General features: G+C 34.1%; 3 protein-coding genes across 3 annotated transcripts; 2 read left to right on the top strand and 1 right to left on the bottom strand.

Moving 5' to 3' along the window:
• Positions 1-5,488: 5,488 nt before the first annotated feature.
• LOC106714835 (T-cell activation inhibitor, mitochondrial) lies at positions 5,489-10,001 on the top strand. Its single transcript, XM_014507949.2, has 13 exons — positions 5,489-5,636; positions 5,713-5,833; positions 6,170-6,287; positions 6,401-6,536; positions 6,628-6,732; positions 6,816-6,933; positions 7,041-7,143; positions 7,239-7,330; positions 7,460-7,560; positions 7,636-7,782; positions 8,019-8,150; positions 8,874-9,018; positions 9,404-10,001. The coding sequence occupies exons 1-13, from the start codon at positions 5,614-5,616 to the stop codon at positions 9,488-9,490; spliced, it is 1,428 nt and encodes a 475-aa protein (XP_014363435.1). The 5' UTR covers positions 5,489-5,613; the 3' UTR covers positions 9,491-10,001.
• Positions 10,002-11,737: 1,736 nt separating this feature from the next.
• LOC106715001 (kinesin-like protein costa) lies at positions 11,738-16,341 on the bottom strand. The gene is made up of 6 exons (XM_014508179.2): positions 15,924-16,341; positions 13,851-15,784; positions 13,473-13,691; positions 12,917-13,053; positions 12,186-12,309; positions 11,738-11,891 (listed from the first exon to the last, which is right to left on the bottom strand). Exons 1-6 carry the CDS (start codon positions 16,198-16,200, stop codon positions 11,772-11,774), a joined length of 2,811 nt encoding a protein of 936 aa, XP_014363665.2. The 5' UTR covers positions 16,201-16,341; the 3' UTR covers positions 11,738-11,771.
• A 404-nt stretch (positions 16,342-16,745) lies between these two features.
• On the top strand, positions 16,746-25,418 carry LOC106715000 (non-lysosomal glucosylceramidase). Its single transcript, XM_045678512.1, has 15 exons — positions 16,746-17,066; positions 17,229-17,317; positions 17,434-17,614; positions 17,746-17,908; positions 18,515-18,641; positions 21,224-21,529; positions 21,757-21,880; positions 22,149-22,274; positions 22,354-22,464; positions 22,546-22,660; positions 22,744-22,873; positions 23,017-23,578; positions 23,754-23,969; positions 24,150-24,412; positions 24,678-25,418. Exons 1-15 carry the CDS (start codon positions 16,885-16,887, stop codon positions 24,911-24,913), a joined length of 2,931 nt encoding a protein of 976 aa, XP_045534468.1. The 5' UTR covers positions 16,746-16,884; the 3' UTR covers positions 24,914-25,418.
• Positions 25,419-25,679: the final 261 nt, after the last annotated feature.

Here is a 25,679-nt window from a genome sequence, read left to right as displayed (position 1 = left end):
ATTATAGACTACAAATTCCTAATATAGATACGCAAGCGAGGCTTAAAATATCCATTAAGCACGCTTCACGTCTTAGGAGTCAAGGAACGTTGCATCTAATGCTCATACTCCGCCTGGAAGCGGATTGGCAGGTTTATTTCTGTTCCACAAGACTTAAATACGGAATTGGAATACATTGAGATTTTAATCTACAAGTATCTTAAAACTTTATACCACAATTATATTTCATTACGGCCATGGGTTTCCAACGCAGAAATACTTACGTAAATACGTAAAGCCAAATTTATATATCATCAAAAAATATCCCTTTGAGGCTCTTTAAAAATAACAGGTATAACAAAAAAAATATAGTCGAATTGATAACCTCCTTCTTTTTGAAGTCGGCTAAAAATGTTTTTGTTCAAGTTTGTCGGCAGTGGAAACTCAAAGTTAGTTGTTGTTTGAAAATAATAAACATATCTGCTATTGGCAAAGCTTAAATGAAGAGGTGGTACAGAAGAGCATTGGACCGTACACGGTCGACCCATCACGCTCCTACACGCTCTGATAACGACCAATCGCAGCCACCTAGAAAATTATGACAAGATAATATTCATCAATTTATTAGCAGTTGCACTTACATTTCTTATTTCTCTCGCTGAAACTTTTCTTCTTTGATTCAAGTTTTCGATCATACAATTTTTATTATAGTTATTTCAAGAAGTTAAGATTTTGTTTTATTGACAAAGACAAAATATTATTTGTTTATAAATATACCTATTTAGCTAAGCCCAAAAATGGAAAAGATCGAGGAAATTCAAAGCCTATAACTAAGAATGATTCCGCATCGCTTAGATGATTATAGCCTGAACCGATAAGTAGTTCCTAAATTAATTGATAAATATAACAGTCGTATTATTTATTATTTAAGAAAATTCTTCTCTCAATAAGTAATTACACATTTTTATATGTCCGAATGGTAAGGTAAAAGCTATATTTTACCCGAACCTACTCGGAACGTCAAATATTACCTACTTAATAAGAATGTACCAAAAACTTTGAAAACATATACATAACCAAGAATGTTTATAATACGTAATGTGAAATTAAATTTCTCAATACAGTAATGCAATAAGTGCTGTGTGGCTTTTCCACCAGCAAAGAAGTTTATAATCATTGTTCAAGGGATCTCAGGTTTTCAAAAAAGTTACCAAAGTTACCCAGATCTCTTTTTTACGACGAATAAGTCAGTGCTTGACCGTAATCAAACCTGGTTAAACATGATGCAATGCACATGCAACAATTTGCATAATATTGTAAACAATATCGCAAGGCACATTAAAAATTACGCTTTGTGAAAGTAATAATTTCAAATCGTCATCATCATCGACCTGCTCTTGTCCCTACGGGACTCGGCACAGTATTTACTACTTCTCCATGTGTGTCTATCAGCCGTCATATCTGAATTCACCCCCTTCATACACATAGTATCCTCTTTCAAATAATCCATGCATACTTTCTTTGGTCTTCCACTACCTTTGTAGCAGTCCACAAACAAACTCATTACTTTTTGTTTATTTGATTATGATCCGTGTAATATATTCATACCACACTAACCTTCTACTTCTCAATTTCTCCAACCATTAAGTAATCATTATTAAATATTCCCAAGAAATTTATAACACATAAAAATTGTTTTTTTTTCTTCTTCAAATTCCAGATATAACAAACGGTCAAAGAAGGTAACACCTTGTAAATCTAAATTGCCACAAGAATTTGGATGTGATGCGTACGTGACTGGCGTGTAATCATGGCCTATTTTGCGTTACTTTTAAATTCTTGCTTTATATTTTATACTTATCACAGGCTTGCATATTGATATCAAACAGTCTGGTCTTACAGATTTGACTTTAAAACCTACTTGTTTATGGACCTTATATAGCTTAATGGTATTTAAGAACTCAAAAACTTATTAATGTGATTTTAACCCAGTCGTTCTTGAACATAACCATAAAAATAATTATAATTTATCGCCAATAGTAACTAAGTTTTCCACTTCAACATTTAATTCTCAATGTCATATTGAAATAAAGTTTGATTTATGTATGAAGCTAATTATTAAAAGCTATTATAATGCGGGTATAAAATATTTCCATCTCGACATAGTTTCCATATTATATTGCGGTGTATATTGTATCCACCAATGTTGTTTACATTGCGGCATTTGTATATTTATAGATTCCTGAATATTCTATTCGAATCATATTAGATTACTGAAATAGTGATGTTTATTTGTTTGTTCATTTATAAACTTAAGATATTTAACAAATAATTTAAGCAATTTGAATGTTGGTAGAGCTAAGCAAAACCTGCTTATAAACTTTTTATCTTCCACGGATAGTTTTAATAACAAGTGTTGTTTAGAAAATCTTAAAATACTAAACAACAATTTCTTTTCAATACGGCATGCATTATATAGGTATGTAATAGTATCTAGGCTTGATTGCGACCAAAAATACACGTAGGTATCATTACGTAGTCATGAATGATCTTGACTTCGTTAAAAAATATTAAAGTTGCAGGATCTTATCGGACCAAATAGAAAGAGAACACAAAACAGAAAAAACCTTAGTGTAAACATTGCCTAACTTATACGGGTATGGTATATAAATTGGATTGGATAAAAGATTGGGGGCACAAGACCTTGATAGTAAAAATCACTATATTTACATAAGGCGGTTATTTAACGGACTGTAGTAATGCTGTTGCATTAAAAATTAAAAGCGACTCTCTAAGTAGATAAAAACTACACAGTAAGGTTAGCAAAACTTTTGTGCGTGTTAGTTTGTTTTAGTTGTAAACATAGTACAAAACTAGTAGTTAATATGTGAGCAGGAGCAGAGAGCATAGACAAAGGTGTAACGTACGTGGATCATGGCACGTGGTGCGGGCGGAGAGCGCGCTGGCGCTGGGGCGGCGGCGCCGGCGAGCGCGGCTGCTGCGCACCGGTCGAAGCGCGGGCACAGATCGAAAGTTCGACGCGAGATCGAGCGCGCATATGTAAATATCGGCACATTTACAAGCGAAAGGGTTCACCGGAGCGGCGCACTAACGCGGTGTTGCGCGGGAACCAGTCCGGTGAGATTCCTTCGGCGTCCGATAGAAAAATGTCGAACGAGCTTCGGGTCCATCACTCGGTGCGGGTGTCTGGTACGCGACGCGGTCGCCACTCGACTGCCGCCCTCCTCTCGCCGCAGCTCGGCTGATATATTTATCGCTTAATTATTGAACTCGTCGTGTAACAATTATGATGCAGCTCGGTGGTCGCAGGCGCTGTCGGCGCGGACGAGAGCGAGCGGCGCTACCGTGTCTGCGCGCAGCCGTTGCGTCACGCGCTGCTTGCTCACCACTCCCCAGCGCCGATTTTATCTAACCTACTCCAATGGTCACCTGCTATTCACTTCAAACATTAACCTCCAACTAATACCGCCTAAGCCATAACTTCCTGCTGACTGGTTCCGCGATCATCATCTCAATTAAAAGAAAGATTGAAATAGACAATTTAAAAAAAAGCAGCCAAGATGGTTCTTATACTCTAGAACTTTAGATAACTTTAAATGAAACGGCCTCTTAACAACTACTAACCCAAAGAAAGCTAAAAGTAAAGTCTAACTGTGTTCGCAAAGGTCTTTAAGACATTTACTTATATTCTGGATATTTATTTACCAAATAAGGTAGTAGATCCCTTCTAAAACCTGAAACTAAGGTCGTTTTCAAATCTTTTTCTTTACCTATTGGAAGGAGAGGACTACAGTTGATATTCTTCTATTAATTCATGACAAATAATAATAATTTTAGCTTTAAATTTAATAATTGCATTAAAATCTTTTTTAGAGGTCAAGATGGTAGAGATCACAGGTGGGCACAGTTAATCGAAAAGTTAACTTCGTTAATCGTTAATTCGTTAATAAAAAAATTAACTTCGTTAATCGTTAAAGCGTTAAATTCTCGAAAATTTAACGCAAGTTAAAGTTAATCGTTAACAGTTAACCATATCCAAATTATACATATTAATTTCACACTTATGTGGCGACACTTGTTTAAAATAGTAATTTGACTATACATTCTATAACACAATAGTATAAGAGACAAGTATGAATGCATTATAGTATATTTCATTTCGAGTGCGGAAAGCCTGTCATTGCAAAGAGTTCAAAAAATTGACAGTTGGAACAAGTTACAATGAAGGTTCCACACTTCTACTGAACAGCTATTTTTGATACAGTTGCGAAAAATGAAGCAATTTAATAGAATAATAAAAACACAATAAACTCGACTAACTAAAATGTTTGTAAAATGGCGCCAACCGTAAAAGAATACAAACAGAGATTTTTTTGTTTTCTTCACCCATTCTGGGTAGGCAAAGGGAACTATGCCCAAATAGCCAAGTCTTCAGTAGATTATTTTTATTGATATGAAATGAAAATGAAATTGAATGAGATGAAATAAAATGAACTTAACCTAATTCATTGAATCAAATCATTAAATCTGATATTGTAACAAATTAGGAGCTTCTTTTTAGAAATATTTGCATGAATCATAAAAACTTCAATGATTTTTTTTGTAAAAACTTCGTGGTTGGTTTTTCTTTTTAACAGACATTATTTTGACAGTTGGGAAAGAGAACGCACGAGTTTGGAAAAGCTAAAGAAAAAGCACGAGTAAAAAAGTGTATGAATACCGTTGCTCAAAAAGTGGTGTATTGCTGGGACGAAGAGCGTTCGGAATGTGGGCATACTCGATATACTCGTGCTTTTATATACTCGTAATGAAATATACTATTTCGAATCTTCTTTTGATTTTGTCCTGTTGGTCACGTCTTTACCGGACGCTCTGATGCATCAGACTTGCACGCGAACTTCACATATATCAATTATCAACTCGTTCGTTCACCATTCGAGTCGCCAACAGTCGCCCAACATAGTTGAACTTACGAGCGTGGTGAGGCGCGTAATTGAAACAAAATGACAGCACGTCTATAAGTTTCTAATTTAACGATTAACGGACTTTTATTAACGGAAGTTGAGTTTAACGGAAGTTAACAAAAGCGTTAACACTTTTTGAAGTTAACTTAAAAGTTAATCCGTTAAGCAAAATGTTAACTTCGTTAATTAACGATTAACGGATTAACGAGTTAATGCCCAGCTCTGGTAGAGATGCATTGAATCGATGGTTAGGATAAAAACAAAAGAGTTCTTCCTACCCACCTGTCCTTGTGTTGTTTTAGGTGTAAAAATTAAGGCAACATATAGTTGTTATTTATTGTTAAAATTATATAAACGTGTCTTAAATAAACTGCGATGTATTCTTATTATAAAATGCTAATAATCCTAGACGAATAAATAATATTGAAATGATTTTTTTTCACCTTTGAGGATATTCATCAGCTTTAACATAAACGTCAATGTCTATGCCTTCAGTTGTCTTTATTCATTAGTCAAATGTCATTGGATGTCAATGTCATCAAAAACTTAAAAATGTTTTTTCTAATATGTAGTGCGCAAATTAAATAATTTAGAATAATCAGTAATAGAAAACCAGTTAAGCTAATTCAAATTTTCCTTAGATACTAAAATGTATTCTGTATCTAAAATCAAGTAAGTCTACACTAGGAAATTTGTCTAAAATTCAGGTGTTTTTGTTAAATATTCTAATTTCAATTTAAAATTATAGGAAGAGGTCTTTCGGAGTCACACTATGTAGATTTCTAAGTTCAGCCGAAATCTCCACAGCATTAAGACCATTTTATTTCAGTGTTCATCCAGATCTTTTTGGGAAATATCCAGAGCAAAGGGTATGTAATGAAAGAAAACTGCACTAAAAATTATAAATCTAACGTATTTAAAGTCTACGTACTACTTACACTGGTCGTTATCACTTGTTTTAGTACTACATTAATTGTTTTCTTACTTAAATATATTCAATCATACATTTTTTTTATTATAAGGTGGTAATGGAATATGCGGTCACCTAAATTTGTTGGAAAGCGAAGCAATCTCTGCCCATTGATATCCAATAGAAAGATAGACGAATAGAAAATTATTGATGCTATATGTCTTATGTGAATTCATAAAAAAATTATTGTTATACTTTTGTTATGATATAATTTTTATGTTTCATTATTTTACAGAAAACAAATGAAAATTCTTTACAACAGTTAAGTGCTTTGATAGAGGCCCAACAATCTAGTCGAACTATGTCAATACCTGCACTACCTTTTTATTTAAGACAAAAGGATATGCCTGAAGGTAATATAAGTAAGAACATTCCCATATTGACACATTCAACGCCACCAACTCACCGGGAGAGCACACTAATATTGTAACATAGAATTAACATATTGAATATGTATTTGTTTTAGGACAATTTAAATTAGTAAAAATCAAGTTAAATGGTAATAATGTGAGGGAAACAGTGGTCAAAGTGTTAAGTGCATGTGATATATCAACAAATTATGTTGATAAAATACCTGTAAGCACTATGAAACCGGAATTTAGGTATTATCAATAATTAATCTAATGAGTTCACATCTTTTGATTGTGTTTACAAAAATTTGAATTTAAAGTTTAATAACCATAATCTTTTCAGCATACCCGATTTTAATAAAGCATATCAAGAATATAATTATGAATTTCAAAATGTTACTCAAATGAAAAGAAAAGTAGACGAAAGAAAAGTTATTAACAATGTAATGTATGTTAATGATTAATTAATTATGTATAATTAAAAAAAAAATGGATAATGGTAAATTCAAATTTGTTTTTTTTTTTGTTTAGAAGCTGGATTCATGAGAACAGTAGTTTGGCTAAAGAGAAGTATGAATCTACAAAAGCTACCAGGGATCATGTGAAATCATTGACAGAGGATCTTTGCAGAACTTATGGTATAAAGGAAGTTGGTAGAGTTCTAATAAAACCGTTAAGTTTAATAATTAATTTGACATCATTAGAATACAATGTTTCAAAATCAAAGATTACATGTAAATAACTTTTTCATTTAAGGTTAAATATGACAGTGGTTGGAATATAAGCCACATAAGGGGAGCTCTTCAGAGCCTTGCTTCGCTCGCTTCACAACATCCCAAAGATATGGTTAATTTAAAAGGTTTGTATCAAAATATTATTTTATTGGAATAAAAGAACTAAGACCTAATTAAATTTCTTTATGTATTTTAACTTTAATTTAATACTATTTTTAAGGTAGAACAATAGCATTGGGTCAATTTACTGGAGTAAGTTTGGACGGTGATGTATTTCTTAATATTATTGATGTTAGGAATGAATGGTTATCTGTAAGTACTTTTCTTTACTTTGCTTTTTTTTGTGTAACAATAAATGTTTTTTCTTTACAATAATTATTGGTTAAAATACTAAAAATACTAGAATATCAAGTGGATTTTCATTTTAAATTTATTTTTTAGTTAATTAAAAAGGTTAGTCAAGAAGATGGCGCGTTAAGTCAAATACCGAATTACGAGAAAGCTCTTTCCAGAATATTGAGAGATATTCATATATGTAGAAGGTAAATATTTATTTAAATATCTAATGGTTTGTTAAATGAAATCGCTAATCCTTTAAATGCTCATTCTTTTTCTAGGAAATTTATGCCCAAAGTGTCTGCAACTCAGTACTGCAACCATTTGCGACAGTTGATAACATCTATTGGAGACTTCTATGGTTATGGCAAGAAGTTCCCAGCATCGGTACCAGAATCTCTTAGTAAATATGAAATTGTTGTAGAGCCGTAAGTATACATTACTTTATTTTGATTTAATATATAGTTTTTCTACATCCAATTAGGACCTTTAATGTGTAGCAATTTTCATTAACACTCACTGTTGACTCACTCCATGAGTACAACAAATATTAGTGGCACAGAATGAAATACATGTTTAATTTTTTTGTGTTTATGAGAGGAGAAATATACACATGGTATTCTATATTTTAGATTTTCTATTAATGTTTTATTTTGTTTTAAAGTGAAGCAGGTCCACTGATGGTTTCTCCGACTGGCCAGTTCATAACTCCATCATCGTGTCCCGCAGACGAGCTCATTGCCTTCATGGCCAATAACCTAGATGAGGCCATGATGCTTCTAACTGAATATAGCATGTGAGTTTTTTTTAACACAACAATGTTTGATCTGCCTAAAGACTTAATTTTCTATTCACAAAAGAAATATGAGGTAAAATAATCTTATACAAAATTGTCGTCCATTTTCTTGAAACGTCTCTTACAACCTAGAAAAGGACTTACGCCTACCACTCATAAAGGCACACCAGTGCACTTATCTTTTCATTTAAGGGTGTATTTCAAAATGTAGTTTTTCTATGTTTTTTCACCGAAAATCAGTGACTTTTTTTTATTTCCTGACTAACAAGACGGTAATGAAAATTTTAAAAAACGTAGCCTGTATTATTCCGGCAGCCGTTACCCGGAACGAACATGTACAGACAGACAAAAGTATTTAAAATTAGATTAGATTTTAGAAAGGTTAGGTTATCTATATATATAAAAGAAAGTCGTGTTAGTTACACTATTTATAACTCAAGATCGGTCGAACTGATTTAGGTGAAAATTGATGGGGAGGTAGCTTAGAACTACGAGACGGACAAAGAAACTTTTTTATCTTGTGTGCATTTTTCTTTATTCCGCGCGGTCGGAGTCGCGGGTAAAAGCTAGTTAACAATATATGTAGATATTTTGTAGGTGTTCCTTTAGTAGAAACTTGGTCGGATGAAAATAAAAGTGCACAAGTGTAGACGTAGCTTTAGAATTTAATAAATTACCTTATGATACAAATAATATCGAATAATCTTACGATACGTATTTTAGTAATAAACATGTAGAGAAAGCGCTGTACGTGGAAGTAAAAGAGCGCTTTGGTCTACTGGAGCTGCACAAAGACGACAGCATCACGCCCGCGCTCATGATCTTATGCTGTCAGAGATTACTCACCAGGATAGATAAACTCAATACTGTAAGTAAACAGTTTGTTATAAGATGAGAAAATCTACATGTTTTTTTTTATTTACTATCTATACCTAACCCAATAATCGATTCAGAAATTGTTTATAGTCTATCTTTTTTAATCTATCCAAATTTGAATAAAACCAATATAACGATTACTTTAGCCAAGGGAAAAGTTGGTCTATTGTTGAGTGCAGACAATTAATTTTGTACTACCTATCATAAAATTAAAACTACAGAAAGTAATAAATAAAAAATGAAAAAATAAAATCTTTTACTGAGATCAGTTGTTTGTTAATGTACTTATTATGTGCAAGTTAATTGTTTTATGTCATGATAAATTTTTGTTAGTTAAAAATTACATTAAATAAAACTATTTTTTTTCTCCATTACAGAAACTACGCGGAAATATTCTTTATGTGACACATTATTACTCAGTGTTGTCGGAAGGTATCTTGTGTATACCATGGGACTTCAAATAAAACTACAAATAAATCATCTAATTAGTGAAATTTAGAATCGGAAAGTTTGACGACAATATTCTTTAAAGATATAGAAAAATTAGTTTTACGATTAACGTACATTCGTTCACACAAGGTGGACGAGGAGTTGACGAATACGCGTTAACCTTTAGACTATTTTATTACAACTTTCATTCCTCCACTAATGTAGTAATCTGATTTATGTATTTTTTATATGTTCAATTCTGTTATATTTATCAAGCCTTAATATAAAATAATAAAGAATGCCAGAGGTTCTCAACCTTTTTCACGAATAATTGTAATAACTTTGTTATATTTTTCACTAATTTAACTTAGAAAACCCCTGAACTCAAGTTAGATCTCGCGATTAATAAAGTTTCTTTAGTAGTTTGGGAACTCATAATATCAAGAGTTAGAGATAAGAACATTGTTATGAAATTGTTTATTCATATTTATAGATTAACTATTTTCATTGCCCGCCAGTGATTTTATATCTATAAAAATAATAAATGGTAAATGTTTACATATATGTTGGAAGTTTTATTTTAAAACAAACTTCGACGCGCAGAATAAAAAAAAATAGCCTATAATATATCCGCCTGTATCAGTTACCTGGAACAGATGCGGCTCTGCGGACAGACAGACAGACAAAAATTGTGAAAATTGGTTATTCCTTAGACTTAACGAGAGTAGATATTTTTTTCTGTCCCTGTATTGATCGATATAAAAAAATATTAAAACTTATTGGATTGAAAATGTTACATTTTAAATTTTATTAAGATTATATAGAACATTTTTTTTTTCTAAACAACCATGTTTATAATTTAATGGATAAAAAAAACATAAAAAACTAATTTATGTATATTATTTAATATGTATACTTTTAAAATTATCAATTTATGCAATAATAATTACATGCCAAATGCGAAATTACGTTACGTATATAACCTCCTTCTTTTTGAAGTCAGCTAAAAATAAAATACAACGTACAAAATAGCAAAGAGTAGCCACAAAAAAAAACCTACATAAATATACACTGTACAAGTATTATTTATTTATTAAATATTTTAATAATTCACTTAGAACATACATACAACATACAAGCTTACAAGTTAACTGTGATTGGGAAACGATACCTTACAATTAAATTCACATTTTCTAAATGGTTTCTAATTTATCAAAATCATTGTAATTTAATTTTACATTTTAACTGGCAGATATACGTTTAAGTTATTTTAATTATATCTAGAATTTTAAATATTTCGAGATTTTATTGAATCCCTGAATAATTTTAAATTATCAAATTAATTATGTTACACACTTGTGATAACTTAGTATTGAAAATCGCAAATATGTATTACTAGCTGTCGCCCGAGACTCCGTCCGCGCGGTATTGAAAAAAAAACTTAATAAGTAGCCTATATTTTCTTCCAGATTATCTACATCTTTGCCAAATTTCATCAAGATCCGTTGAGTTGTTCCGGAGATATCTTCAAAAAAACATCCATCTAAACATTCGCATTTATATCTATATATATAAAAGAAAGTCGTGTTAGTTACACTATTTATAACTCAAGAACGGCTGAATCGATTTGACTGAAAATTGGTGGGCAGGTAGCTTAGAACCAGGAAACGGACATAGGATAATTTTTACCCCGTTTTCTATTTTTTTTATTCCGCGCGGACGGAGTCGCGGGTAAAAGCTAGTATTATATATAAGATTATAATGTTATAGACAATATTTGCAATAACTAGCACCGATACTACAAGCAATAATTTACAATACAAATAATCTTAACTTACACTCCATAAAACAAATCAATTAACATTTTATAATTCAAAATCCCAAAAAAAAAATACAACTGGAGCTTCCATGAAACAAAACTACACACATACACACAAACTTAGTAAAATATGGTAAAAAAATTATACTTATTTAGTGGACAAAAAAATAAGACACCCAGAATTATTTTAAAATATTTTTTAACATGGCACAATGTCAATGAAAATTTGAAAAGCTTAGTGATCACAAAAATATCAATATTAAGACCTTAAATACAGTATAAATTTAAGTGTTACTGCCGCAGATCAACAACATGTCTCAGATTTTATTCCAATATAATTTGTCTTTTAATAAAAAAAATTATTTTTAAAAAACCAAAAAGAAATGATTCTACTAAATCAAGCTTCAGTTAAAAAACTCCAACAAAAATATTGTTAGTAAACAAATATTGAGTATTAAAAATAGATTGAGCGTTGAAATTAAAAATAAAGCTATATATCAGTTTTTCTTGTTCTGTTGTATTATAACAAGCTTGTTCCTTTCCTTTGTGACTTTGGCAACTGGCATGTTGGTGGCAGGCATCAGTTGTCTGAGATTCTGACTCGGTATTACTGGACCCTAGAAACAAAAGTTTAACCATAGAAACAAAATCTAGACCCTAAAACATGTTAGAAAGAATATCATTTTGAAATTGTAGTAATCACATTAAAATATTATTTGGTTACGTAACTATTGATGCATTAGTGGAAATTGGTTCTAGTAAATACTAGAACTAAGTCGAAATTAGATCATTCATAAGCAAAGATTTTTTTTATTAAAAACAGCTTTACCAGTTTACTTAATTTCCTTAAGAAGGGTTCATAGTTTTCACTTGATGTATTAATATAATATAATTTAAATATATAGACTTACCGTAGGATACCTGGCGAGCTGTCGCATGCGGTCTACAAGTCGCATGGCGTCGTCTGACGTCTCCGAGTCTGTAGTTAGTCCCAATGATAAAGCTCTATCATTTATGATGCTTGCATCCAAACATCTGTAAAATAGAAACCAAGCAAAATTAAAATAAACTAACATAATTTCTAGAGCGTCGGTGGCTCGGGGGTTAATCACTTGACTTGCAATCTGCAGGTCCTGGCTTCAAATCCCGCCACCAATGTGATTTTCGATTTATATGTACATTTATCCGAAGTTCTTACAGTGAAGGAAAACATAGTGATGCAACCTGCACATATCTGAGAAGAAATTCAATGAAATGTGTGAAGTCAACCCGCACTGGGTCAGTGTGGTTGACTATTACCTAGTCACCCCTAACTTGGGGTAGGCTCAGAGCCCCTCGATAATTTAAGAGGTAAAAGGGATGAAATCTTTTTTAAATCAAAAGATAATGTTAATAAGAGCTAGAAAACGGAAAAAGTAACAAATAGTATTTTTTTTTTTTATAAGAGAAGGGGACAAACGAGTAGCGGGAACACCAAGGTGTTCATTTGAGTTATGTATGTGAATCTATAGGAATATGTAAGTAGTTTATACATATGTCTATTTTATAATTTTTAAATTCTCTAGAGAGGGAGATAACTGCTCTCATTGCCCCCCCTGTCTACGTCTCATGAGTGGAGGTAAGGTTATAAAGAGAAATGTACCTTGTATGTTGTGGTGGGCGTGGCCTGTGCGCGTGTCGCCAGGCGTTGGCTGCACGCGCGCGCCACGCTGCAGCCTCCGCCGCCGCCGCAGCCGCACCTGCCTCTAGCGCTGCGCACGCGCCGCGCAAATCTACCACCTGACACCATTGCAATAAATATTTATAAAGGCATCCCATGGATAAGTCAAAAGGATTGGAAGCTATAATGTGCCTTGAAGTGAATAGGCATTTACTAAGCTAGTATGTATGGTACGCACTAGATTACCTTCGATCACAACACCACATACCATCAGTTTTTGGTTTGTGGTCAAGCAATAGGATTTCGAAATCTAACTAATATTATAAATGCGAAAATGTAGATAGATGGATGGATGTCTGTTTGAAGGTATCTTCAGAACGGCTCAACAGATCTTGCTGAAATTTGGCATAGATGTAGAACATGGTCTGGAAGAACACATAAGCTACTGATTAAGTTTTAAGACAGTTAGTAATATTATAAAACTAATTGAACATGAAAAACAAACAAACACTATGTAAAATGATATTTCAATCTTTACCTTTTCAAAATACCTATAGAGTAATGACTTCATTTCATCATGAGACAGCTTGTCCAGTCTGGCCATTAGCATCTGTTCACCTCGACTCCGTGAGTCTTTGTTCTCCTGGGAATCTGACAGTGATGCTGCCGGCGATTTGCCACAGATTAAATTATTTTTATACTCTATTGCTGTATCTATTGCTTCGATAGCCTCTTCACACTCAAGTATTTTTCTTTCCTAAAAATATATTCACACATTTTGTATTTTGGATTCATTGATAGCTTTTAATAGCCTGGACTGTATGGATTTTACAAATAAAGCTGACAAATGAAGATAGAGCTAACAAAGTTATAATAATCGAAAATCATATGTGTAACATATTCAATAAATACATACCTCAGAGTCAGATAAAGACTTGTATATCTTTCTCTTATGTCCCAAACTACATCTCTGTTCATGTAAACATTCCCTTGTTTTACGTAAATTTTTTATTTCCTTCCTAAGCAAAAGCTCCTTATCTTTTGATAATTCTAAATTTGCCAAATCCTGTGTCTTTTCTTTTAAAATACTATCCAACTGTGTTATTCTATTGGTGAAATGTTTTAATGAATGTACTTTTTTGTCTTTCATGTCAACAGAAGTTTCTGATAATTCGTCTAATTTTAATTTATCTTTAACTAGTTCTACATCTAAAGTGTTTCTTCTTTTTTCATCTTTCTTGATTTGTCGTTTAATTTGATCGATTTGTTTCTTATATGTTTTTAAGTTTGTTTCGTGTCTTTTTATTTCTTTGATTGCATCTTGATCACCTAATCTAGAATCAAATTTATCTGTGTAGATTTTGTTTGGATTATTAATGCATATTGCTTTAGTTAAGTCATTAATTAATCTTTCTTTGGCTATACAAAGATTAATCAACTCCTTAAGTTGTGTCTGACTGCTACTAATTTCCTTTGAAATTTTTCTTGCTAAAATTTGTTTCTGAGCATATTTTTCCTTTGTCATTTTATACTTCTTACATATCTCTGCAGTCTTTGGAGAATCTATCATTTTCAGAAGTTCCCTTTCTATCAACTTTGGTTCTGGATCTACGTCTTTCTTATGAGATTCTATTATAATTTTTTGAGATTCCGGTGATATAGCTTTGGCCGCTACTTTCCTTAATAACTCTAATTCCGCTCCAGATAAGCTTTCACCTGGCTGGATTGTTCTTCTCCGTCCTGAGTTTGACTGTGATGTCATTATTGGCAGAGATTGTGAACCACTGGTCTCCGAAATAGTAATATCATCTGAATCAATATGATTTAAATATTCTTCACATCGTTCAGCAAAAAGCTGATCATTTTTTTCTCTAAAGTAATCCATATATTTTTCAACCTTATCCTGAAATACTGTTTCAGAATGACAGTCTTCCGAATCTGATTCTTCATCAGACTCACTAGGTTCACTTGGCTCAGTATCCTCAGCTATTCTTGGTAAGCCTTGTTTCGTAGCAACATCTTTATTATCACCACCAATATCACCATTCAAACACTCATCACATTCAGCTTTTAAGAACAACCATTCACTAACTTGATTCATATCTGTCTCTGATAAAGATTTTGATTGTAATATCTTATTGAACAGCCCCTCTGCATTTGAGACTAGTTTTATCCATTGAGTCGTTGCAAATTGTAAGTTAAAGCTGTTGTCAGCTGGTAGAACACTTTTTTCTGTGTACACTGGAGTGTTGTTGTCAGCAAATAAATTAACGGTAACAAAATTTTTGATACCTCTACAACACAGACATATATTTAAAATCTTTAGTGTATCCTGGTAGTCTTCTGGCTCTGTACTTATGCAGCCAATAACCCAAGTGAATGCTCTACCACCAAATGAATCACGCAGCATTGCTGTAAGTATGCACTGGTCATAGTTTATTTGCTTAGGAGGATTTCCAGCCACCAATTCTTTTATAATATTCTCCAAAGCAAAGAGGCTGGGCTCAGGATATGCAGCCAGATCACAGAAACTAGCTGTAGACATTCTGTGATTAAGAACTCCATTTGTGCCCACCCATTTTTGTTCCATGCTTACTGTAAACACTGTATGGTTGTTTCCTAAACATCTTTGCCTCCATCCCAGTTGTAAATATTGAAATGCTTCTTCGACATTGCAACACCTAACTAATCCAGCACCCAGCACATCAAATATATTATTATTGACAACTTGCATCCATGTAATGTGTAATATAAATTCTCTTTCTGGCATTTGACTAAGCTTGTGAAAGATATCAGTAAGGAATCGTGGAATTATTCCTTGATCACATTCGCTATGTATGCATTCAAAACCTAAAAAAAAAATTATTTTTAAGTTATTATAAACATAATTATCAGCTTCTTCAAAAACATTTAGTTCACAATAACAATAATTAGGGAATATAATAGAATAGAACCATAAGCATTAAAAGAATTATGTTGCATTGCATACCTGGTCCAAATAGAGTGTAAGTTTTTCCAGTCCGTGCTTGGCCAAAAACTACTACTGATGTGTCACAACCGTCCAAAAAACAGTTAATTTGCGGAATCATAAATGAATTGAACAGATGTGCTTGGGTACAATCAACTGGAAGAGCTCTGTTCACATGAAAAGTCTGTCCACTTTCAGTTATCACTATTTGGGTCACTGGATTACTAAATATACACTGTAAAGAGTCGGCAATGCTTGGAGGTTTAAGGCGGATCGCTATTTGTACTGGTATATCCATTTTAATTATTTTTACGCTTGGTTAATATAATAAACAAACCCAAAAAGCTTTCACTTTATCCTTTTATTTTAACATATTTGGTACTCGTTTCATATGACTATTTGTATGTGCAACTTTTTATGATAGGAATATATTAAGAAGTAACCTCTCTTATTTTGTACTTATCAGAGATATATTTTTATCGAAAATCCAAGCCCATGAGAAACAATTAAGTAAACATTGTCGAAATTTTGACAGAACAATTTTAACCAAAGCCAAAGACAAAAAGGAAAATATATTGACAAAAATGTCAACGATCAATACGAGGGTGAGAAAAATGAAGATTTATTTAAATAGTGAAACAGTTAGCTCAATTTTGAATCCTTTTTCGATTATATTTGTTACATCTTCAAACTAATGAAAAGCAAGTAATTCATTTTTTTTTAGGATTTTATAGGATTTAGAATACGTTAATGTTGGCAACTTTCCGCAAATGTCAATGTCATTTAAAATTGAAATTTTTCAGTCTTTAGTCTTTCAGTCAAATCGTCAGTTCCGTCAGTTTCCTAATTTCCTTTTAGTCATTTCATTATTTTCGGGATATTTTTGTCTTAGTAGAATTCCATTGCCATGATTTCTTTTTGTATTTTAGACATAGTTTAAATTAAAGAGTAATTTAAGAAATTAGATTTCTAATACAGGACAATGGTTGTTATACAAGATAATAAAATGGATATCGAAGTTATAGGTGACCAAGAAATGGGCCTTGATAAGCCTCCTAAATTAGGCCTAAAATTATTTTTAAATCATAAGTTTCCTCTTAAAAGTAAACAAAATATTGTACTGAGACCCAAGCAAATGTTTGAAATGATGCCGCTTTCAGCAAGGTACGTAATTTTAAAGATATTGTGTAGTTTATGCACATGTGTGTTCATGAGAATTTGCCTCATTTTCGTAGCTTTGGAATCTATATATCAGCGTGTGATGCAAGCCTATCTACTGTCGTCAACCATTTTTTGTTTTTAATTTAACAAATATGTTAATTACAGGTATCTAAAATATTATGTAGGAAAAAGAATGCAAAAGAAACGTCCAATAATGGATTATGTAAATATGATATCAGCACAAAGGATGTATGGTAAGGAATTTAATGTACTAAATGTATAATAAACAACTATAATATATGTACAACTAAGGAACAGAAATTTTACTACTTAATTAATTACCTTGTAATGAAAATGTTGTATTCTGCAGGTTGTCCCATTGGAGGTATAGGAGGTGGTACAATTGGCAGAGGGTTCAAAGGTGAATTTTGTCGGTTCCAACTGTTCCCTGGTATATATGAATATGTAACAGTACCAGAATGTCAGTTTATTGTTAACATAAGAAATGCCAAAAATGAAACAATATATCAATCAGTTTTATCAACTTATAAGTAAGTTTATCATTAACACCTCACATTCCTTCACATTAACATCTTTGATTGCCAGCCTCATTACCAAAAGATAAAATTGTAAATATGACTGGCTGGTTTGTTTATTGATTACCAACATTTTTTTACTTTAGAAAACCAAAAAAGGCACCTGCAAGTTGGGAGTGGAATCTAAAAGGTTCTGATTGTGAGTACACAGCCCTGTACCCTCGTGCTTGGACAACATATGACTTATCTAAATATGGAATTAAATTAGTCTGCAGACAAATATCACCTGTGATACCTCATAATTATAAGGTATATATACAATTATTAGAATGCAAAATGTCCTCCAAATAAATATATGTAGTTTAATCCAAGTCACATTCTAAAGTTTCTTAAAATTATTTATATACTATTTATTGGATATTACAAATTATTTACCCATTACTTTTGTAAATGTACCAGGTACCTACCATCCATACCATCTGGATGGCTGGCATTCCACAACAGTGCGGTTCTCGCGAAATTTCTTGCCACGCACAGCTGTGTTGTGGAATGGTCTGTCCTCGGCGGTATTTCCAAACCACCACGACTTGGGGTCCTTCAAGAAGCGAGCATATATCTTTCTTAAAGGCCGGCAACGCATCTGCAATTCTCCTAGTGTTGCGGATGTCCATGGGCGTCGATGATCACTTCGGTGTTCGCGCCGCTCGTTTGCCCCCTTCTCATATAAAAAAAAAAAAACAACAATACCGTTTGGCAGTTTGCTATTCCACCATATTTCATAGATAATTTTACGTCTAAAGATACCCTAGATTTTTTTAAATGTTTTGTATTTTAGTGTAAAAGTAGAGGTGTACCCGTTGTATAATTTCAATCATAATTTGTAGCTTGTTATAACTTATTTTTGATTTTTTGCAGGATAGCAGTTTACCATGTGCAGTATTTGTGTTTTCTGCGACCAATGTGAGCGAGGATCATCGTGATGTTAGTATTACATTTACATGGACTGAAGTGTTAGCTGGTCCATACAAAAAGAAGAATATTGGTTAGTATTACTGTCATTTTTTGAATGAACTCACCAGATGATTCAGATGCTTTATACAGAGTAGGGTATTCGAGAGTTACACTTAATGAAAAAAATAAGGAAACCCTTAAGACTCTGCCTATCACTTTTATGTATGGAGGTATCTGTCATATGTGATATGGTGCCTAAATATTAGGTCCTTACATATGAAATTGGCGTTTTGTATGGGAGGAACAAAAAGTCGAATATTTTTTAATATAATATATTTAATTAATCAAAGTATGAACCATTATTTTCTATGCACTTTTGCCATCTCATAGGTAGTTCATTGATCCCTTTACTAAAAAAACCAGTCGGACGGGAATCAATAAAATCTTTGAAGGCGATTTGGACTGCCCCATCGGAGTTGAATTTTTTCCCTTGCAAGAAGTTATCCAAATTTCGAAAAAAAATGGTAATCTGTTGGAGCAAGGTCCGGGGAGTACGGAGGATGTCTTAGACTTTCCAATTGAAGCTCTTCTAATTTAGTAGCCGTCTGTTGCGCAGTGTGTCGTCTAGCGTTGTCGTGAAGCAGCAGTGGCGTGGAGCGATTGACCAGCCTAGGTTGTTTAGCCGCTAGCTTTTCCATCATGGTTTGCAATTGCTGACAATAGACATCAGCCGTAATAGTCTGGCCAGATTTGAGAAAACTGTAATGAACAATACCGGCACTAGTCCACCAAACGCTTACAAGTAACTTTTTTGGGGTTAATTTTCGCTTGGGGCAGGATTTGGCTGGCTGGCCAGGATCCAACAATTGCGCTGAGCGCTTCCGATTATCGTAAAGAACCCATTTTTCATCACAGGTAATGATTCGGTTTAAAATACCTTCATTATTGTGCCGGTTTAGTAATGTAACGCAACAGTCGACGCGCGTTTGCCGGTTTGCTTCAGTCAATTCGTGAGGTACCCACCTTTCAAGCTTTTTAATCTTCCCAATTTGCTTCAAGTGAATTAAAACAGTTTTATCACTAACATCGCAGCCTGCAGCTAACTCGGACGTGGTTTGCGATGGATCCGCTTCCACAATAGCCTTCAACTCTTCATTATCAACTTGAGTCTCAGGCCGTCCACGGGGCTTGTTCAGCAGATCGAAATTTCCAGAACGAAAACGTTGGAACCAAAAACGAACTGTGTTTTCTTTTGCAACACGACCGCCATACACATCATTCACCCTTCGAGTCGTTTCCGCAGCACTAGTGCCACGGCGGAACTCGTACTCGTAAATAATGCGATATTTTAAGTTTTCCATTTTGTAAAATGAGTGACGCAAACAGAAAAAAACAGAAGAAAAAAAACAAATGAATGACGGTCATCGAACCACAAATACATGAGTCTATAGCTGTACAAATTTGAATTTGGAATTCCTTACCAAAGAGGAGTAATTCGTCATTAAAGTGGCCAGTACGAAAAACGCCAATTTCATATGTAAGGACCTAATATATATGTGGTCAATATAGATTTGCAATTGAAATTAAGCTTTTAGGGAAAATAATTTAGAAGTATATTATTATTTGTTTGATTAGAAAGCAGGTGTTCAAATTACTGATACTGTTATCAAAACAGCTGATTAACAGGACAAAGATATTGTAACACATAGAGTATCCACCTCATAGAGATTTATGGCTGTTTTTAACATGTTTGTTGACCTAATCAATAATGAAGAATTTAAAATAAACCTGTGTAATGTATAATACTGCAAAATGATGTTAAAGTATGTACAGTAGAACCTGGATTATCGAAAACCTCTATAAGCGAGAGTCATTGTCCGGTACCTATAGACAATCTCCATAAGCGAGAAACTCTATCCGTGAGAAAAATATAACTGTCCCTTGGATTCTCGCTTATCCAGGTTCGAATGTATTTTCAATTTATTGGTAAAAATAAATTGAATTCTATTGTATTTAATATCTCAGTAACCAGATAAAAACTTACTAATCTTGTTTATAAAATCCCGATAAGTTAAGAATTGTTTTTTTTTTTCCTCCATGATATATTTGTGTGCTAAATGAGGAAACATTATTAAAATGTATTAAATGTAGATAACGGCAGGGGGGGCTCGCTATCAGAATTATTATTGATTGAGATCACTTGTGGGCAAGTAGTACTTAGCACTTGTGGGTAGTGGGTAATATCAGATTCAAGGAATACACTGGTTATCACTTCTCAACTGGTTATAATTGATTAACAGGTTCATGTACAACAAACAATGCTTTAGCTATGATCCATATTTCCAGAATGACCAATGTCAGACGCACATTGTACAAGAAGTTTCTTCGAACACAGCTTGTGTTCTAATTTCAATTTATAAAAGTTTATTTCTTCTTCTGATTGCAACATAGATATAAATTTTCAATAGAATTTCTAAAATTATATTAATATAGTTGTAAGGTTGTTAATCAAATTTGATTATTCTCCTGAGCTACAGCTATACTGGTTATGTAAAAAAATCTCAACTCTGACTTATATAATTTTGAAGACAATATAGTTAGGAAGCAATGATAGATAGAGTTTACTCTATACATAATACATGGATTTATGTCTTTAATATGTATTTATTTTAGGTAAGCTAGATTTAGAAAGATATTCAGAGGAATATAGTTGTGGTGTAACATTGGAACAGAAGATAGCTGAGAATACGTGCGCTTTTACCATCGCAAAACGAAAATGTGAGAACGAATCCATTCACCAGGGTTACTGTTTGTGGAATTCTTCTAAAACTTCCTCATTTGTATGGGATTGTTTGAAAAAGAATGGAAAACTACAACCCGATTCGAGTCTCACTCCTCCACCTCCAAATTTACCCGATAAAAAAACAGAAGCCGAGAATAAAAATAAAAAGAAAGAAAAACCAGCGAAAATTTATAAATGTAAGTTATTTCAATGGTTTTTAGTTGCTTTTGCATCTTATATGAAATAAATTGTCTTAAATATTAATATTCATTGCAGCAGATCAATTGATTTGGTAAGTATCGTTCATTCATTCGTTCATTTATAGTTCATTTCAAAATACATCATTTAGTCATATTTTAATGTTATGTGTGAATATATGTAAAAAATTATTAGTGTAATTTGATGTTATAATATAATTTTGCAGGTGATTCTATAGGGCTCTCTAGTTGTATAAGTCTGGACCCCGGGGGAACGGGGTCTACGGAGTTCGCACTCGTTTGGGACATGCCTATCATAAAGTACAAAAATGATAAGAAAACACATAAAAGGTATATTTATAGATCTTACTAATATTATGAATGTGAATGTTTGGATGTATGTTTGTTAGAAGCTATCTCCAGAACGGTCACATGGATCTTGTTGAAATTCCTGACTTCTAATTAAGTTTTTTTAATTGTACTCTGACGGAACCGACATTTAGTTTTTAAATAAATCAAGTATAGACTAAGGAATTACAGATTAAATAAGAAAATTACATATAATGTATAAGTGTTTACAATATTGTGTAGTTTATTTTGTTGTGACTAATGTTTGCAGGTATTACACAAAGTACTTTGGCAGTGACGCCATAGCCGGGGCCAGTATAGCTGCTTACGCGTTAAGAAATTATGAAAACTGGGAAAAACAAATTGTTGAATGGCAGGATCCGATTTTGTCAAACAGGTATGATAGTTTTTTTATTTTTATCGATGTTAAATTTGTTATGAAGTGTATTTTTAACAATTAATAAACGAATTTCCAGCAACATCCCAGACTGGTTGAAAAGTGCCTTAATGAATGAGCTTTATTTTGTCGCTGATGGTGGAACTATTTGGTTTGATGTCCGAGATGAATATCCTGAAACAGATCCGAGGTAATTATAATAAAATTTATAATCTAACGAATATTATTTTTAATAACATAAATCAATTCTGACTTTTGGATATGATTACAGACATGAATTTGGTGTGTTCGGATACTTGGAAGGTCATGAGTACAGAATGTACAATACATATGACGTACATTTCTACGCCTCCTTTGCGATAGCGCAGCTTTGGCCCAATTTACAGGTAATTTCGTTACACTAATAAGGAAAAACTATTGTTTATGATTTTTTTTAACACATCTCAATATTTTTGATTTATAATTTCAGGTTGTGCTGCAATATATGTTCCGGGATTCGATAGCAATGGAGACTGTTAAATGCAGACAATCTCTATATGATGGGAAATCTGTTAAATTTAAAATCAAGGACTCCATTCCGCACGATTTGGGTGACCCGGGTATGTTAGTTAACAATTAACGTTTTGAGATAAGTAAAAAACACATACGCTAGTAGTAATAAACCGTTTTTAATAATTATTTGTACTAAAATAAATATCTTTTTGTAAACTCGTTTGTTGATAACGATGAATTTGTTACACAGAGGGCGCGCCGTTCACCAACATCAACGCGTACAACATCCACGACGTGAGCGAGTGGCGCGACCTCAACCTCAAGTTCATCCTGCAGGTGTGGCGCGACCACCGTCTGCTGCGCGCACACTGTCCGCCCTTCGCCGACGACCGCTGTCGCACAATGCCCTACATCGACGACGTGCACGACGCCGACGCCGACGACCTGTACGCGCGATCCACCGGACAGGCCGACGACCAGAACGCGCGCGTCACCACCCAGGCCGACGAGCAGTACGCGCGCGTCAGCGGACAGGCCGCCTCGCCCTCCGCCCCGCCCCGCCCCCGCAACATCCTCGACCTGCTGTACAGCGGCGAGCTGCCCGAGGAGGCGGAGGGGGAGGCGCAACCGCAGTCGGAGGCGGGGGGCGGCGGCGCAGTGTGGAATGCGCGCCTCTACCTCGCGCACATGTACCCCGCCTGCGCGGCGCTGCTGCGCAAGGCGCGCGCCTGGGACACGGACGGCGATGGGCTCATAGAGAACGGCGGCTTCCCCGATCAGACGTACGACGCTTGGGTCATGAAGGGACCGAGGTGGGCATACTTACGCATTTTTAATACATGTATAAGTCTTTTCAAATATTCTGGCGGCTCAAGGTCATGTGCGACTTGCGCGAAATTGGAGCCTCCAAGATATTTGACAAGACTTATACAAAGTTTAAATAATGCATGCAATGTATTGTATATATGATCTTTCCTTACGTTTCAGTGCATATTGCGGAGGGCTGTGGGTGGCGGCGGTGAGCGCGGTGTGCTCGATGTCGCGCACGCTCGGCTTTGAAGAGGACGAAAAGGAGTTCTCCAAACTTTTAGAACAAGCGCGCAAGTCCTACGAGGAGAAGCTGTGGTCGGGTTCCTATTATCGTTTCGACGCCCGCCCCTGCAACCGCAATGTGGTAATGGCGGATCAATTGGCGGGACATTGGTAATTGTTGCTAATATACTATGTATTTTATAAAAGTTTATGAACTTAATAGGTCGAAAATATTTCTCAGTTCACAAATCATGCGTCAAAAATTAATTTAAAAGTTGCTTTATTGGAAAAAAACATAAATTATGAGCGGCGTAGACCATTAAGTGGAATATCAATACATTTATATGACAGGTACCTTCGTGCGTCCGGTTGTGCGGAGCAAGTGTTCCCAGAGGCTAACGTGAGGAAAGCTCTGCAGACGATATACGACAATAACGTACTGAAATTCGCGGGGGGCAAGTTGGGCGCCGTCAACGGGTACGTGGTGGGTGCGGGGGGTGCAGCGGCGGGTGCGGGGGGTGCGGGGGGCGGTCACGTGGACACTTCTGCGCTGCAGAGCGAGGAGGCGTGGACCGGCGTCACATACGGACTCGCCGCGCTCATGATATACGAAGGTAAATCTTAATTTCTTAATTTGTATTATAAATGCGAATGTTTTAATGGATGGATGGATGGATGTTTGTTAATATATTCCTCCAAACCAGTTGAACGAATTTAGATGAAATTTAAAACAAAAATAGAATACAGCCTAAATTATTAACTTTTTAATTCTATGTGTAAAAATCAAGTGCGACAGCTATTAGGTTTTAAATTTACGTTATAAAAAAATAATCTTTCCTCATTGGATCATTTTAATAATGTTATACTGAATGGTTTCAGGTATGAACGAGCAAGCGTTCGCGACTGCAGGCGGTATGTATAACACAATGTCACAAATGGGCCTGACCTTTGAGACACCGGAGGCTCTATACGAGAATGGTAACCATCGCTCTATCGCGTACATGCGACCTCTCTCGATATGGGCCATGTACCAGGCGATTACTGCCTTGCCTCAGTCGCCCGTCTCTCTGCCCAATGGCCAACCGCCTCATGCCAAACTTAACAATCATTTATAATATTTATTCAATATTTATTAACAAATATTTAATAATACAAATTCATACTAAAATGTGGTTGACTAAAGCTACACACCCTTAATTTGGTTTGGTTCCGAGCTCCTTAGTTGGAACATAATATGGAAGTGACGAAGATGAATTTTTAACGATTAAGGTGCGTCGTATAATCTAGTCTTAGGCGATCTACTAAGTAGATTTTGTTGTCAGGATTGTATTTAACGTGTTATAACACGAGTATTGCCCGTGGTCCTTAAGTCAACGAGTACTGACTAATGGCGATAACGTAAAACGACAAAACTTTTTGAAACTTTTTGCGTTACATTGCGTTTATCGTTCAATAAGGGCAACGGATCATGACGATTAGAGCGAAAAACACGCAACATGATTAAATCTTTCAGTATTTTTAACCTGAAGTATATAATATAGGAATTTATAAAATAATTAATATGTATGCGTGAACTTCGTGCGGTAGATGAATTAAACCAGTTGTATTTGTCGCAACAAATATTATTAATAATATTAATATTATATATATTATAATATTAATATTATATTATTAGAAAATTTTATGTACAATTATGTTTTTTTTTCCTATTTATTAATTTTAAGTGTGAATACTAACAAACCAAGGCTCAAGTGTATTAATTATATTTGGTAGAGATATAATGTTATTAATTCAAAAATGTTTTCCAAAAAATACAATAATGACACAAACGGGAAATCTATCATTGTACTATAATTTATACTAACGCAATATAATCTTCTG

Source organism: Papilio machaon, chromosome 7, assembly GCF_912999745.1.
Source record: "Papilio machaon chromosome 7, ilPapMach1.1, whole genome shotgun sequence".
NCBI classification, from domain to species: Eukaryota; Metazoa; Arthropoda; class Insecta; order Lepidoptera; family Papilionidae; genus Papilio; species Papilio machaon.
Note: the sequence above shows the minus strand (reverse complement) of the source record. Positions and strands in the feature narration are given on the sequence as shown.